Source organism: Macaca nemestrina, chromosome 4 (assembly GCF_043159975.1).
Source record: "Macaca nemestrina isolate mMacNem1 chromosome 4, mMacNem.hap1, whole genome shotgun sequence".
Classification (NCBI taxonomy): domain Eukaryota; kingdom Metazoa; phylum Chordata; class Mammalia; order Primates; family Cercopithecidae; genus Macaca; species Macaca nemestrina.
In genome coordinates this window covers 109,338,205-109,355,640 of record NC_092128.1, presented here as the reverse complement: position 1 = coordinate 109,355,640, position 17,436 = coordinate 109,338,205, and the positions used below count along the sequence as shown (strand labels likewise).

The window sequence follows — 17,436 nt, the reverse complement described above, 5'->3', positions numbered from 1 at the left end:
CCTACAGGTCAATTTCTTGTCTTTGTTGTTTTATTTTTTGTTTGTTTTTGAGAAAGAGTCTCACTCTGTCCTCCAGGCTGGAGTACAGTGGCCGATCTTGGCTCACTGCAACCTCTGCCTCCTGGGTTCAAGTGATTCTCCTGCCTCAGCCTCCTGAGTAGCTAGGACTACAGGTGTATGTGACCATGTCCAGCTAATTTTTGTAGAAGTAGAGATGGAGTTTCACCATGTTGGCCAGGCTGGTCTCAAACTCCTGACCTCAAGTAATCCGTCTGCCTCGGCCTCCCAAAGTGCTGGGATTACAGGAATGAGCCACTGCGCCCGGCCCTTGTCTTTGTTTTTTACTGTAAGCTTTGTTTTAGTAGGATCACTCTGGATGCTGTTTTAAAAAATGTCTAAGGAGGATAATAAGTAGGAATAGGGGAGACCAGTGGGGAGTCTTTGTTAAAACTCTGGGCTAGAGGCGATGAAGGCTGTAGTTGCTTTTTGTTGTTAAAGTATAGCCAGTAGATTTCCTGACTAAAATGTGGGTGTGTAAGTGAAAGGGAACAGTCAAGGATGAGCAGTTGGAACGATGGGGTTGCTGTAACTGAGGTTGGGGAGGACTCTGGCTAGAGTTAGTTTTGGTGCTCAGGGTGAAGGCGGTGGTGGCAGGGTAGGTTGGAAGTTCTACTTTGCATATTTTGAGTTGGAGATGTCAGTTAGACATCCAAGTGGAATTGTCTAATAGACCTGAAAAAGAGTAGTTCAGATCTGGACTGGAGGCAGGAATTTGTGACTCAGTATTTAGATGGTATTCAAAACCATGAAACTGGATGAGATCATTTAGGACATGAGGACAGATAAAGAGGCCTGATGCCTGGACCCTGAGGGGTGCTACCACATTTTAGAGATCTGGTAGATGAAGGGAAATCAGCAAAGGAAACAGAGAAGAGGTAACCAGTGAGGTAGGAAGAGAACCAGGAGAGAGTGGTGCCCCAGAAGCCAAGGGAGGAACACATCTCTGGATGAAGGGCACCATCATTGTGTCAAATGCTGCTGAGAGGAGGAATGAGATGAGGTCTAGGGATTCACTGCTGGATCTGCAAAAGTGAGGCCACTGGTGATTCTAAGAGCAGTTGTGGTGACCTGTGATGGTGGGCCTTGACTGGAAGGGGCTCAGGAGAGATTGAGTTGGCACAATGTCTTTGAGGTGCCCTGAGAAATTCTTGTACTGTGTATTACAAAATGATGCAATCTAGAATGCTTGTATGGGACACGTTTGTTGAGTGACTGTTAAAGGAGATAGTGTGTATTCGGCACCTTGTCTGGCATTAAAAGGTATTCAGAAAGCATGCTGCTGCTATTTTATTATTTTCTGTCCATATGTATGCCAGGCACTTTCATGAGGGTAGGGACCCTGTCCCCAGTATCTAGTAGAACTGCTTGTCAGTGAATAAATGAATTGATTTTATTAATTCTCTCAACAATTATGTCAAGCTGGTGTTGCGTCCTTATTTTGGAGTTGGTGAAACTAGAGCTTTGAGAAGGCCTTTGTCAAACAGAAACAAGGACCACTCCTTGCCTCCTGACTCAACCCGAGAATTGTTTTATCCCATGCCGTGTCCTCACAGGGATCAATATTTAATTTAGGAGCAAGCAAATGAGAAGTTTTTTTATTTAGCTTTGGATTTGGCTCAGGGTTTCCAACTCTTTCGCTCACCATCATTTTTATCCTCTCTGATCCTTGTATTATTCTCCGTAACAGGCAGAATAATGGTTCCCCAAAGATGTCTACATCCTAATCCTTGGAACCTGTGAATATGTCGTGTTACACAGCAAGGGAGAATTAAGGTTGCTAATCAGCTGACTTGAGAGTGAGATTATCTGGGCAGGACCAGTATAATCCTAAGGGTCTTTATAAATGGAAGAGGGAGGCAGGAGAAAAGGCTGTGATGTGGTAACGATTGAACCTGCCTTTGCTAGCTTTGAACGGGGAAGAAGGGCCCACAGCCAAGGATTGCCGGCGCTTTGGGAAACTGGAAAAGGAGAGGAAAGGGATTCTCCCCCCAGTTTCCAGGGGAGGGCAGCACTGCTGACACCCTGATTTTAGCCCAGTGAGATCTGTGTCGGACTTCTAACCTACAGCATTGTACGATAACAAATTTGTGTTGTTTCACACTAAGTTTGTGATTTTTTTTTTACAGCAGTGATAGGAAACTAATACAGTAAATAATTTGATTGAATGACCTTGTCTCCTTAACACTTTTCATTAGGCTGCATTTCAGAGTTTTGGGAGTCAAATACAGCAAGGAAAATATACAGAAAATGGTTGTGACGGAACTGCTAATACTGTGGGGAACTGTATTTATAAAAATATGTCTTTTCTGATGATCGTTCAAGAGTGTGTTTAAACGATCATTTCACCTGACAATTAGGACCTGATTCTATGCTGTCAAGGCTTTAAGGCATTCCTGTCTCTGCAGGCTCAAGGAATGCTATAACAAATCTAAATAACACGAAGGCTTCTTTCATCCATGAGCTATTTCAGTTTCAGTGCAGCCGTTTTTAAATACAGAGATTCACAGGCATCCATGTCATCACAGTCGTTTACTTTAGAATATGACTGTTTTCCCCAAAGACCTTGGTAGATTAAATACGTCTCTCAGAATCGTATCAGGGAGGGATGGAAGTGGGGAAACCTCTGATAGAGCTTAAGGATTTAGTCTGTTGTCATCATTTCCATCACCAGTGTTTGGGCAGTTTTGAGGGATTTGGGCTGTAATGGGCTACTTTTATGTCCTTACAGGCATCCAGGAGAGGTTCTTGGCTTAAATAGGAGATGGTAGTATTTCCTTTTACATTCCTAATAACAAGATTCACGCTCAGATGTGTGTGAAAAAAAATTTTTTTTAAATGATGTGGTAAAACAAAAAGTAATGTATCTTCGTCTTTTAATAGTTTAAAACAATGAGGTAATTAGATGAGAAGTGTTACTGTTTGGTTTTATGGTCTCGTCATGTGATAGGAAGTAACTTAGAAGGGAGGCTGTGAGTTCTGCAGTGTGAAGTTGGGGTTGTAATACACCTCATGACCGTATTTTTAGTATTTGACATTCACTGGGTATTACCAGATACTGGGCTTTGTGCTTGATGTACATTTATTACATTTAATTCTTACAAAAATCCTCTGAGGTCCAGGTTATCATTTCCCTTTCACAGAAGGCAAGGTAACTGAGGTTTTAAGTAACTTGTACAGTGTATATGCACTGCATATGGTAGAACTGGCAAAATAAAAATTTTAGTTTATTTTGTGAGTGGCTCTTGATTATAAATTTCAGTAGGATTTTGGATAATTCTCTCCTTTTTTCTTAAAAAAAAAATGGCATTAGTGACCTTTATTAAGATACTTGATTGTCCTTACATCTCATACCTTTTTCAGCAGGGGTCTCCTACCCGCCGGTCCATGTGCGCAGCAAGGGAGCAAGCATTACCACCTGAGATCCATCTCCTGTCAGATCAGCTGCAGCATTAGATTCTCACAGGAGCATGAACCATACTGTGATCTGTGCATGCAAAGGATCTAGGTTGCACTCCTTATGAGAATCTAATGCCTGATGATCTGAGGTGGAACAGTTTCATCCCCAAACCAAGACCATCACCACCACCCCCACCCTGGTGGAAAAATTGTCTTCCACGAAACCAGTCCCTGGTGCTCAGAAGGTTGGGGACCACTGTCTATAGCAGCTTCTGGATTTTTTTTTTCCTGTTGTTTGAATACTTCCTCCAAAAATACGATTTAGTGTGGGAATTTGTGAGATGATTCTTCTGAGCCTTCATGAAGTGCACTTTGGGTTAATCCACAGAGGAAGCAGACCCTAACAACCATCTCTGCTTGTTAGGAGGAAGGGAGAAAATGGAGGAGTGAATGCAGCTGGCCAGTCCTCACCCCTGTGAAGCTGGGCTGTTGCTGCCCATTTCTGTAGTGAAGGGGTCAGCAAAACCAGGCACACTGGGGAGAGGCCTTTGCTGGATCTGCCAGCTTTCCTTGACCCTCATCCTCACTGTTGCCCCTGGCTCCCCACTGTGGGTCGTTTCAGTGCCTCCATAGTTTCTTACTTGGGCGTGTTAATTTCTGGAATCTCTCTTTCCTCTCATTTTTATCATGTCTTCAGGGCTGAGTTGGGAGTAGGAGACCAGCAGCGCAGGTCAGCTCTCTGTCTTGGCAGAAGCTGTGTTGTGTTCTTTCTCGTCATACTGTCTTCAAATAAGACTATACCAACAAGGATCTATTTATTATGTTTTCCATTTTCTTGTCTTTTGCCTTGGCTAAAACTTCTAAATTGGTTTTGAAAAAAGCAGAAGTGATTGTTGGCACCTGTGCGTTGTTTCCTGCTCATGATGGGAATGTTTCTCTTACTTCTTGTTCCGTATCATGTTGACTTCTGATTTCAAACGGTCATTCTTGGCTCTTCATTCTTAGCTCTTTGGTAAAGAAACTTTTTTATTTACTGAAAGCTTTTTTAAGATCAGAAACAAGTGTTGAACTTTATAAATGCTGTCTGCAGTGTCTGTCAAGATGGCCCTGTGTTTTTTTTTTCTCTGCCTTACCAAATGACGTCAGATTTCCTAATGTTCAGTCTTTGTGTTTTTGCAATATTTGATCTTCAGTGTTTTCTATTAATATATGCTGGGTTTGATTTATGATATTTAGACTTTCTACATTTAAATTCCTACGTGAGATGACAGAATTATATGTATATTTTTTGTTGTTTTTGGTGTACTCTTTGGGAGTTTTGATATCAGGGTTACAAAAATGAATTTGTAAGTTTTTATATTTCCCTCATATGGGGCAGCTTAAATAAGTTGGGAATTTTCCATTCTTTGAAGGTTTTTAATAGAACTTGCTTAGCACTAGAACAGTCTGAGCCATGTACCTTTCTGCATGAGATAGATAGTACTTTAATGGCTTTTATTTTCTCACTGTTTGTGTGTGTCATATTCAATTTGTCTTTAAAAGGTACTAATGCTTGGACTTACTAATTTTTTTTCTCTGGTTTATTAATTCATTTTAGCTTTACTTTTGTTAGTTTTCTCTGGTGCCTGCAGTGCCCACCTTCCTGCTATTAGAGGTCCTTTGGTCCTGCACTGCTTAAGGCTGGACTCCCACACCATGGAGGGCACTGCCCAGGTGATAGAGGTTTAGAGTCTCAGCCTGTGGAAGAAAGATGTAGAAAGATGGTGGTCAGGGCTAAAATGTGTGAGGATTGGAGATACAGTGGGCAGAGGCTGCAAGCATAGTTCTCCTTCTGGAAAAGAGTAGCTAAGGGGTAGGACAGGGGTCAGCTCTGTGAGGCTGGGGCAGACTCAGCCCCAGTCTTGGGCACAGAGGGTTGGTGAGAGAACTAGAAATCATCTGAATACCTTTCGCTCAGGTGGGTTATGTTTCTGGAAACAAATCAGGATATGTCAGGATTTTAGATTCAACCAATGTGTCAGTTTCTCCTTGATTTTGGTAATCATTTTAATGCTTACTGCTATAGTGAGTTTTTGTCTGATTTTTCTGGGAAATTATTGAGAAACTGGAAGAGGCTTTGGTAGGGGTGGTTAGCAAGATGCTTCTTTGCACTTGGCTTATGGGATGTGCAATTGGAAATGCTTGAGAGGTATTTAATCTCCTCTCAAACAAAATAATTTGAAGAACTTCAGCATTGTCCTTTTTCGTATAACAACATAGATTTATTAGAAATAAGTGTTAAGTTTTTCCGACAACTGAGTTTGAAGGACCTCTATTTGCTTCTACTGCTAGAAGATGGTATAGTTCCACTTCTGTAAATTTTCTATAATTCTAGTTTACAGTATTGCAAAATTGCCAGCCCTTTCCTTCTGTTTGGTGCCTCTACCTCCTTACTCCCCCTTTTACCCCTCCCTCTCTGTGTCTGCGAAGTAACACATAGTTTAGATGATCTCTGAGGTTCCTTTGGTTAATATTCTATGATTTGGATTTTCCTGTGTGGAAATCTAAATGAGAATGTCTTAGAAAAGCTGCTTACCAAAACTGGTCTGCTGTTACTACATACGTTTGTTTTCACTGGTCTTTATTAGGTACCCACAGTTCTGTTAGGTGAAGTTCAGAACAATGAAAAGGCATAAACTCTGCTTCTAAGGATCTTGTGATCACTAAGGGATATTGGCAAGAAAGGAAAAGAGGGTTATGTTGGCTTTAGTGGCGGAAATTGTCCACCTGAATGGCATAGCTTGAAGATTGGTGAGGTTATTCCATATGGCTAGAAGGAAATGAAAAGCTTATTTGCTTTTCTCATTTTTTTCCCCTTTTCTATATATTCTTATCACTTTCCCAATATAAACTAAATGATGGGAGTTGATCCTGTTTATGGTATGTGGCTTAGGGCATGGGAACCTTCACCTTATTTTTTCCTCCTTGAATTGAACATGAAATTCTAATACTACAGGGCACAGGAGAGACCAGGGTTTATGAAGACTGCATATCTTGTGAATCTTAAGTAGAGCTCCTCAATTATTAGGGGCTCAACTTTTTCTCAGTTTTCTGGTCACTGTGTTACGGTAAAGGAAAGCAGCTTTGAGAGATAAAAATCTTAGCTCAGTGGATACAAAGTGTTGAAGAGGATGTTGAACCATTTATTTTTATAATAAGTATGTTTGTTTTAGAAAATTTAGAAAATATTGGCACTAGCTCACAACAGTGATTTTTTCATTTGCTATCTTCAATAGTTACAGCAAGCCAGTGATGTGATTTCTATGATCATCCCTATTCTACAGAGGAAGAAACTGACCTTAGGGAAATTACCATTTTGGTTTTTATTCTTCTCATCTTTCCCCCATATATGCATATACATTTCTTAAATAATATTTGGATCATACAAAGCAGGTTTTATGACCTATTCTTTCACTTAGCAAGACATTGTGAGAACATTTCTTTTTGTTATTAAATTGTCTTTGAAAACAGATTTGAATGTACATGTAATATTTTATCTTGTGAAATTTACTTAATCCAGAATTTTTCAACCTTGGGGCTACTGGTACTTTGGACTGGATAATTTTTTGTTCTGGGAGAGTGTCTTGTGCATTGTAGGTTGTTTAGCATAATCCCTGGCCTCTACCTGCTAGATGTCAGTGGCACCTTTCCCCCACCCAACTGTGACAACAAAAATGACTCTAGACATTGCCAAGTAAATGTCCCTGGGGGACAAAAATCACCTCTGGTTGAGAACTACTCATTTAACTGTATGTATTTTATGCTTTAAATAAGAATATATGGGTATAGTAAACTCATGGTGAATTTTCTGTTTGAAAAAGTAGACCCATGCCGTCCAGATTACATTTATCAGCTCCTAAAATCAGCTACTTTAAAAATTAATATTTTTTTCCTTAATAGCAATTTTGCTTGTAAGTTGAAAATTTAACAACATTATTTGCATTCATATAAGAATGTAATTGCCTATCTCTCCGCAGTCTGATGGAAAGGCATGCCGGGAGCTTTGACCACAGTTATTTTACTGTAGATGAATTCCATTATCTTCATGTCACTTTCTTAAAAAGTTTGGTCATTGAGGCAACTATAATACCTGGTGTTATTAATGGAAACCAGAAGTTACTCTTTCAGCTTATTTATGTAGTTTTCTTTATACGTTTTGACACTTTAGAAGGATCTATAAAGCCATCTTTCCTATCAGATAGTCATCTTTGTGTGTAAATAAAATGATCTTTCTTTAATAAAACTATAGCATACAGTATTAATAGTTACAGTTGTCCTTTTAAGGAACTAGCATTCTTTCTTGGGGTGAGGTGGGGTGGGCAATACAAAGCTAATTGAAGACTTTACTCTTTGATTAATTTTGAACTTTACCTTCAGGTTCTTTTTTAGGCATTCTTTTTTTCTCATCTTGGATCTTTTCTACACTTTATGGAAAACTTTAATACGAACATGACAAATTTGGAGATGTCCCATATTATGCATGTACTTTTAGTGATAACGTTATAGTTTCAAATAAATGTAAATATCCAATAATATGTAGCTCCTGTCTATGTTGCCTTTTGTGCATGTTGATAATATGTTAATATCCTATGGTAGTGACTAGAACTTTTCCTTAAAATATTATTATATATTGGCTGTGCATGGTGGCTCACGCCTGTAATCCCAGCCCTTTGGGAGGCTGAGGCGGGCAGATCACGAGATCAGGAGATCGAGACCATCCTGGCTAACACTGTGAAACCCCATCTCTACTAAAAATACAAAAAATTAGCCAGGCATGGTGGTGGGTGCCTGTAGTCCCAGCTACTTGGGAGGCTGAGGCAGGAGAAAGGCGTGAACCCAGGAGGCGGAGCTTGCAGTGAACCGATATCGTGCCTCTGCACTCTGGCCTGGGCGACAGAGCGAGATTCTGTCTCAAAACAAACAAACAAACAAGCGATAACGAGATATATATATATATATATATAGTTATATGTTTTTGAATCTCAAGATATGTTTTGATTGACTTGTATTAATTTTAATTATGCTCTTAAAAATTTGTATTTAGTACCAACTGTGTTTTATCTTTCTATTCTCTCTCTTCTCTAATAAATAGTAATAGCAAAGACATATTTTAGTTTAGGGCTTCTACAAATTGAATTATTTGTAAAGAGAGAATATTTTAAAATGCAAATTTCCTAAAATTCAAATGTTCTGATACAGGATTTTGATAGCTGTTTTTATATGTTAAGCTTGTAAGGTCCACTACCAATTTTGGATATTTCAATTCCCCATAGGTAATTAGAGTTCTAGAAAGAATGTTCTAGAGGAAGAAAACCTGTATTTTATAGCTTCATCCCCAGGGTTGGTTATCGATTTTCTTTTTATTAATAGTTGGTTTTTTACTGTGGAAGTTCAAACTGCATGAAAGTTTTTTGTGTGTGTGAATTTCTTTTGAGGATATTAGTGTTTCCCTATTGTATCTAGCTTTAAAACATTGGATATTTATTAAAAGGATTTGCCCCTAGTCAGATGTAGTTGATGACATGAAACCAACTAAACCATTCATCTTATTAAAATTCCTGGAGGTTCAGCTGAGTTCTTTCTCAGGTGGAGCTGGAGAGAATGAAGGTCATCTCCACAGAGTGCGATGTGAATAGTCCAGGAGTGCTCCACTGGTGGTGTTTTCTACCAGCCTAATTTGGGCTTTGTAAGATATCTCACCTTTCTCCAACCAGTATATTGAGTATCATTTTATTTTGTAAAAACAAAACAAAATTGGATTTTAATAAAGAAATGTTACCCAGAGATGACATTTTAAGTTTTGTATAAGTAGTAACAGTAGAAAATGTAATGATCTTTCTCTTAACCCCTAGAATTAATGTGACAGACATTTTTAAAAAGTAAAATTCAAGTCTTCATTTGGTCTGTAACAGTGATGCCATATAAAATGTACTAATATGTGAAAAATACAACGTTTAAACAAGGTGAAGAATGTAGAATCCATTCTACACAATTATTTTTGGTTGTAAACAATGAAAAAATCAGTTTCTTGTACACAAATTTTAAATTATTAGGTGAAAAGAAATATAAAATATTCTTGTTGGTGTACAAGACCAAGTTAGGTAAACAGGACTTCCTCCATGAAAATGTACCCGATGGTAACACTGTAACAACATTACTAAACAGTTTTTCAGGGAGAAGTCTTTAATTGCTTTAATTTGTTATCCTTAAAAGTAATTTCCCTCCTCCTAAGTCCAAAACTCAGTAAGATTGACCATGATGTGACATTTATTTTCAGATAGTGTTTAGAATTCTGTAGCATGGTATAAAGGACTTGTCTTTAATTAAAAGTGCTCTACACTTAGTAAAAATCTATGTGAGTTGAGGAATTGATTGTTTTTAAAAGAAAGCCGCAAATTTTTCTTGTATGGGTAAATGTCACTCTGTTCGTATCTCCGCTTAGCTGCAAGTCAGGACTTGTACTATTCTACTAGGTTGTCATAGAAACGCAGTTAACTGTCATCTCAACTCAGACTGTTGATGGTTTTATTTGTAGGTTTGTAGGATTATTAAAATTTAACAAAAATTATTGATTTGCTTTTTATTAACACTGGGTTGTTTACCATGGAAGTCCAAACTGCATGGAAACCTTTTTTCTATTATTATTATTTTTTAGTTAAAGAGAAACTCTATAATCTACTAGATTTTTAAATGTTTTTTATTTAAAGTATGATGTGGAGTCTCCAGTAGCAGAATAACCTCCATGAATCGTATTTTTGAATCACTTTCTATTTTCTTTGTTTATAGCAAGGAGAAAAAAAAAAACTTAAAAATTCACCTTCACCCTGCTTTTAACTTAACATAAAAGATACTTGTCAGAAAAGCATGAAAAGGTACATCAAATGCCTAATATTGGAGTCTTCATTTTATTTATGGTTTTTGAAACCCAGTAAGGATGCTTCACTGAGCTGTATTGTGAAAGTATTTATTTTTGTATATTTATGTGTGAGAAATTATTTAGTTTTCACTTATAAGTAAGACAGGAAAACCTTATTTACAGTGACTTTATCTAATGGTCCGTGGATGAGTGCTTTTATGCAAAATAGTCAAGAGGCTAGAATTAACTTTTCACATTGGATGCACATTTGATGTCCCGACTTGAGCAACATGTGGCATCTTATTATAAAGACTAACACTCAGGATTCAATTTGTATTTAACATGTTTACTTCAGAATGCACACATCATCTGTGCTACATTTAATATTAACTTTGTAATGATTTCTCTTTCTTGCTTGTAGATACATAAGTAGAAGTGTCTGTTGTTTTTTGTAGTTTTCTTTTTTTCAGTGTTTTTAGTCTTGGCTAATTAGCTATTTTATATTTTCTGTTAGAAACAGGTCAGTTTTGGGGTGTAACAGCTCCTTGGTTTGGGTAGATTATCACTACCTTTTCACAGAAATGTGTAGGCCCTGTGGATAACTGTGCTTATACTTCTCTTTTGTTGCCATTAGTTCTTCAAGTTATTCTTGGAAAGTTAATAATAGGTATATCATCTTTGTTTTTAATACTTGCATCCGAAATAAACAGCTAATAGCTTATGTATAACTAGGGAATTAAATTTAAGACAGCTCATCAGTAGACATGAAATACTGATTTTAACTGAGCTTATGGCTCTTAAACTGTTATTACTGTTCTTGTAGCTAGTCTGCATGATGGCTTCCAGTGACCCTCACCTCCTATTCCTGCTCTGTGCTGCCCCTCCCACACTGACCTGTGTGATTGAAAGGATATTGTAGAAATAACAGCATTCCATCTGAGGCCGTATAAAACATGGAAGGGGCTTCCACTTTTTTTTCTTTTGGATCACTCTTGCTTCATGGACCCCTCCACAGGGCTGCTTGATTAGAACATGGCAAGTGACTTCCTTCAGAATGAGTGATCCAAGAGTGTTGGCAACTTCTGCCAACAGTGAGGACCAACTTGCCAGCCATTTGATTGAGCCATCTTGGAAGTAGATCCTCTAACCCCAGTTAGGCCTTCCGATAGTTGCAGCCCTAGCTGACATCTTGTCTGCAACCCTGTGAGAGATCCTCAGTGAACCACTCAGCTAAGCCACTTCTGAATTGCTTACCCATAGAAACTGTAAAATAATACATATTTATTGTTGGTTTAAATCAGTACATTTTGGTGACCAGGAGTGTGGCACATGCTTGTAGTCTCAGCTACTTGGAAGGCTGAGGCGAGAAGATCTCTTGAACCTATGAGTTTGAGTCCAGCCTGGGCAACATAATGAGTCTCTATCTTTATAGGAAATAATAAAATAAGTAAATCAGCAAATGTTGGCATAATTTGTTACACAGCAATAGCTAGCTAATGCACCTGCTAAATAAACATATTTTAAAATGTTTTCTAATAATCACATAGTTTATAATTATTTCTAGGTTTAGAATAGGCTTCTGTTGTGGTTTGTAGAGTCATTTTCATAGGAGATTTTGGAGTGTGTTATAGAAGGTATTGACTTTAGAGCACTCATAGCTGAATTTGAATTTTAGCTTCTCCTCTACTCACTGTATGTCTTGAAGAAATTACTTAAAATCTCTCATCACCAGTTTTTGCTGAAAATCTGTAAAACAGGACAATTATACTTAACTCTCAGTAGGGTTTTTTTTTTCTTTTAAGTCAGGTTGAAATGAGATTTCTGATATTAAGTCTCTAGCATGATGCTTGATATAGTCCATCATTTCCATTAATCCACAGATTAACCCCTTTCCATGTGAAGATATAATCCTTTGCCCCAGAGGTGAAGACTTCTGTAAGAATTTGAGTTTGCAGTCTCTGCCTAGTCTGTCCTCTCAGTCTTATAGTCTTCCGCAGGCAGAGCACTTACTACTCTACAAGTCGTTTTTCTTTTGCCTAATTTTCTTTTTACTATGATGCACCTTAGGTGTGACTTTATATTTATCCTGCTTATTGCAGAGCTTCTTGAGTTTGTAGATTGATGTCTTATCAGTTTTGGAAAATTCTGTTACTGTCTCTTTAAATGTTGCTCTTGTTCCTTTCCATTTTTCCTTATCCTTCTGGGACAGTAATGAAAAGTATGTTAGAGCTTTTCAGTGTGTTCTATATGCCTAATAGATTCCTTTATATATTTTCTTTCCATTTATTCTTCTCTGGGGTTCCCTTTGGATATTTTTTTTACTCATTTCACTTATTTTGTCTTCCGTTTTACTAATCTTCTATTAAACCATCTATTGACTTCTTAATTCAGTTAACATTTTCAGTGTAAAAATTTTCATTTGATTCCTTTTTTTTTTTTTTTTTTTACAGATTAGAATTCTGTTGAAAATTTCTATCTTTTCATCAGCTTTCTGTCTTTTTCTGTTTTTTTTTTTTTTTTTGAACATGTAGTTGTAGTTATTTTAAAGCCCTTTACTGCTAACTTCAGTGTCTAGGTCACCCATTTGTTTATTTTTATGGTCTTTTTTCATCTTGATTTTTGGTCATTTGGTCCTGTCTTATGGCATACCTGGTAATATTTTATTGAATCCTTAGTACTGTACATGAAGAATTGTAGAGGCCTCGGTAGTTTTCTTTCTCCAGAGAGGAGTCACCCTTTCCTTCACTAGACAGATATATTGGGCGTTATATACCTCCAATCAAAGATTGAACTGAGTCAGAGCTCTATGGGAGTTAAGTTTTTGTGTCCTCTAGGGACCAGGGGTTCCGACTAAGACTGTGATATTCACCAGGATCCAATTTCCCGATGCCTCTTGAACTCTTATTCTTATCTTCTTAACACATCAAGGCAGTTGATTTGCGTTTTTCTTTCTGTTCAGCTTTTCAGCTTCATCCTGTGCCATTTTAGAAATTGACAGTTGTCTTACAGGGAGAAGTAGCTGTGTAACAAGCTTGTGTCTCTGCCTCTTTTCCACTGATATCTTGGCCCCTCAGGTCTCTCTCCAGTTTTGTCACTCTGTCCCCACAAGTGCCAGAAGGTGTGCTGCTTTCCCTACCCCCAGCAGTGGCTGCCTTCCCAGGCAGAGCTTGGGTTCTCAGCCTCTTGTCCTACACCCAGAATTAGTAAATGCCTCCAGGAAGAAAGTGGCTGAAGAATGCCAGTGCAATTCTTTGCTGCCCTGGAATCTTGACCCTTCTAGTTGAGGTTGCCTCAGCAGCCCTTTGATGCCTTGGATAGATGATGTTGTATATTCCATTAAGACTTTCTGGTTATTTGTAGTGGGAGCACTAATGTCCTCAGGCTACTCTAATATTAGCTGCAGGGTGAAGACTGTGTAATTATGGTGGTTTGTATGGTGTTTTGACACTGCAAACCACGATAATTCCATAGTCTTCACCCTCTAGCTAATGTCAGTAAGTAGATTATTTTTATGGACTTCTGTTTTGGCTAGCTTTATGCCATCACAGTTTTCTGTATATAAACTTTTTGTTTCTCATTACTTATTGATGTAAAATAAAATCTTACTCTGAATCATAGTAACTTTTACAACTCTCCTTGATTTATTAATTCATGGCCATTATAGGAAATATTGATTACTAACTTTCTTCCATAGGAGTGAGGATTAAGAATATTTTATGAAGCCGTACCAAATAGTAAGTTTCAACATGTAAAGTTAGTGACAATGTAACACTAAGTCTGTATACTCTTGTTTTCAACTTTTGAATTTATTTTACCAGTGAAGTTGTAGCAATTAATATGCCTAGGCAAAATGAAATATGAAGATCTTAAACTTTAGCTGTAGTTGGAATTATTAACATCGTTGAAGGAACCATCTCTGATTCTCTCGTAAGAAGTGCATTTTGAGGTTTTCAAAACAAAAGCGTATGACGCCAGTCATTTTTCTTTGCCGTTTGTGCAGGAAGAAGAGAGCGAAGAGGAACCCAAGCTGAAGTATGAAAGGCTTTCCAATGGGGTAACTGAAATTCTTCAGAAGGATGCAGCTAGCTGCATGACAGTCCATGATAAGGTAAGGTGGCACTTTCAGAGGATTCTTCTGTAAATTGTTTCTATTGTAAATTTGCTTGTGCTTTGGAGTCCTGATGCTTTTGGTGGTGGCTTTTTACAGTGATCCTGTCTCCTTGCCGCTACTCTCTTCCTCCTTGCCAACAAAAAACGAACAAAAAAGTCCAAATATTTTATATGTGTGTACACGCCCATTCACACACATACAACATACTCCAAGACTGTATTAAGTAGAATGTAGACAGTGATCAAAGTCAAAGATTTATATGAAATGGTTTTTGGAAACTCTATCGCTCACTTAATTCCTTAAATTATAAGGATTCCATTAGGAACCTGTTAAGATTAGAAATAATGTGAAGCTCAGTGCTTTTATAGGGGTAAAAGGGATTATATTGTAGGCGTTATGAATAGTAGAAATGCCCCAAATTACTACTTATATCAGTGAATGAATTTATTCCACATCTGGGTCCTTGCTATAACAAAGCTCCAACCAACTTTCTGAGTGCAGGGTAAGTACTGGATAGCACCCTTAGCCTACTCTTGGACCAAAACAGTTTGTGTCATAGTCAGAATATTGGGGGGCATGTAGCTTCACCCATTGCTGTCTTCTTCCCTATGACCTTGTAAGTTTTAGTCCTTCCACAAAAAGCAAACTGCTCTTGTCTGATCCATCGCCTGGCTTTATCCTATGTTACTAGAAGTGTGGCTCATCCTCCCCCTTGCTTCCCACCCAGTTCCTTTTTACCTCAAATTTTGTTTAATTGTAAATAGAGTCCTGTACCCACAACACTTTATTAGAGTATGTGCCTTCTTTCTCATGTTTTACCAGCAGCCTTCTCCTTTGAGGTGTCTGCCATTTGGCTGCAATGCCATCGACCCCTTTTCATTGCTGCCATTGTCCAACTTCTGGTCCCTTTTCTTCACTCATTGAAGACTGCCTTTGAAGTTCTTCAACCAAATTTCATTCCAGTGACCCTTACCTCTTCCCTGTTTCATCTCCCCACTGATAAAGCCACACTTTGGATGGTGTCAGCACTGGAACTTGAGGATCTTAGCCTCTGTGACACTCTTTGTTGACCCCTGTTATTCTTCAACCTTTTGTGCTCATTTTCCCACAAGCTGTATGACTTTATGGAGTCTTAATCTCTAATCCATTCATTCTTTTTCTTTTACTTTTCTGTGCCTGTGAAATGATTGATTATCCTAACTCTATCTTACCAGCATCTTCAGTTCTTTTACATCCCTGTCTTCCCATTGTGCACCTCAGCCATACTCTCAACCCTGAATTAGTGCTTTCGTGACAAGGACAGCCATGTGCTGTTACAGACTCACACACCTAGGTAAATTTGTCACTAAAAATTATTCTGAATTATTTGTCCTTCGTCAGTTTCTTTAGTCCTCAGTCCCTCTTCTGAACCACTGTCCCTTCTTTCTTAGAGGATGATGTCATTTCTATGTAAGAAGATTGAAATTGTCAGGTATGAACAGCCTCAATTCCTGACCTCTTTTTCACACCCATTCTTACCCATGGGAGATTTTCTTTCTTTTTTTTTTTTTTTGATTTGGGTATAACTTTATTTATTTATTTATTTTGTATTTATTTATTTATTTATTATTATTATTATACTTTAAGTTCTAGGGTACATGTGCATAACGTGCAGGTTTGTTACATATGTATACTTGTGCCATGTCAGTGTGCTGCACCCATCAACTCGTCAGCACCCATCAACTCGTCATTTACATCAGGTATAACTCCCAATGCAATCCCTCCCCCTTCCCCCCTCCCCATGATAGGCCCCGGTGTGTGATGTCCCCCTTCCCGAGTCCAAGTGATCTCATTGTTCAGTTCCCACCTATGAGTGAGAACATGCGGTGTTTGGTTTTCTGTTCTTGTGATAGTTTGCTAAGAATGATGGTTTCCAGCTGCATCCATGTCCCTACAAAGGACACAAACTCATCCTTTTTTATGGCTGCATAGTATTCCATGGTGTATATGTGCCACATTTTCTTAATCCAGTCTGTCACTGATGGACATTTGGGTTGATTCCAAGTCTTTGTTATTGTGAATAGTGCCGCAATAAACATACGTGTGCATGTGTCTTTATAGCAGCATGATTTATAATCCTTTGGGTATATACCCAGTAATGGGATGGCTGGGTCATATGGTACTTCTAGTTCTAGATCCTTGAGGAATCGCCATACTGTTTTCCATAATGGTCGAACTAGTTTACAATCCCACCAACAGTGTAAAAGTGTTCCTATTTCTCCACATCCTCTCCAGCACCTGTTGTTTCCTGACTTTTTAATGATCGCCATTCTAACTGGTGTGAGATGGTATCTCATTGTGGTTTTGATTTGCATTTCTCTGATGGCCAGTGATGATGAGCATTTTTTCATGTGTCTGTTGCCTGTATGAATGTCTTCTTTTGAGAAATATCTGTTCATATCCTTTGCCCACTTTTTGATGGGGTTGTTTGTTTTTTTCTTGTAAATTTGTTTGAGTTCTTTGTAGGTTCTGGATATTAGCCCTTTGTCAGATGAGTAGATTGCAAAAATTTTCTCCCATTCTGTAGGTTGCCTGTTCACTCTGATGGTAGTTTCTTTTGCTGTGCAGAAGCTCTTTAGTTTAATGAAATCCCATTTGTCAATTTTGGCTTTTGCTGCCGTTGCTTTTGGTGTTTTAGACATGAAGTCTTTGCCCATGCCTATGTCCTGAATGGTACTACCTAGGTTTTCCTCTAGGGTTTTTATGGTATTAGGTCTAACATTTAAGTCTCTAATCCATCTTGAATTAATTTTCGTATAAGGAGTAAGGAAAGGATCCAGTTTCAGCTTTCTACTTATGGCTAGCCAATTTTCCCAGCACCATTTATTAAATAGGGAATCCTTTCCCCATTTCTTGTTTCTCTCAGGTTTGTCAAAGATCAGATGGCTGTAGATGTGTGGTATTATTTCTGAGGACTCAGTTCTGTTCCATTGGT

At 38.2% G+C, this 17,436-nt stretch overlaps 1 protein-coding gene across 2 annotated transcripts in view; it reads left to right on the top strand.

Moving 5' to 3' along the window:
- The window catches only part of LOC105497763 (VPS41 subunit of HOPS complex), a 207,955-nt gene that overhangs the window by 49,480 nt on the left and 141,039 nt on the right, over nucleotides 1-17,436 (top strand). For both annotated transcript variants that reach the window (XM_011769100.3, XM_071095062.1), the window contains exon 3: nucleotides 14,352-14,459. In XM_011769100.3, coding sequence (XP_011767402.1) covers nucleotides 14,442-14,459 — 18 coding nt within the window. In that variant the 5' untranslated portion in view covers nucleotides 14,352-14,441. The remainder of the gene's footprint in view (nucleotides 1-14,351; nucleotides 14,460-17,436) is intronic.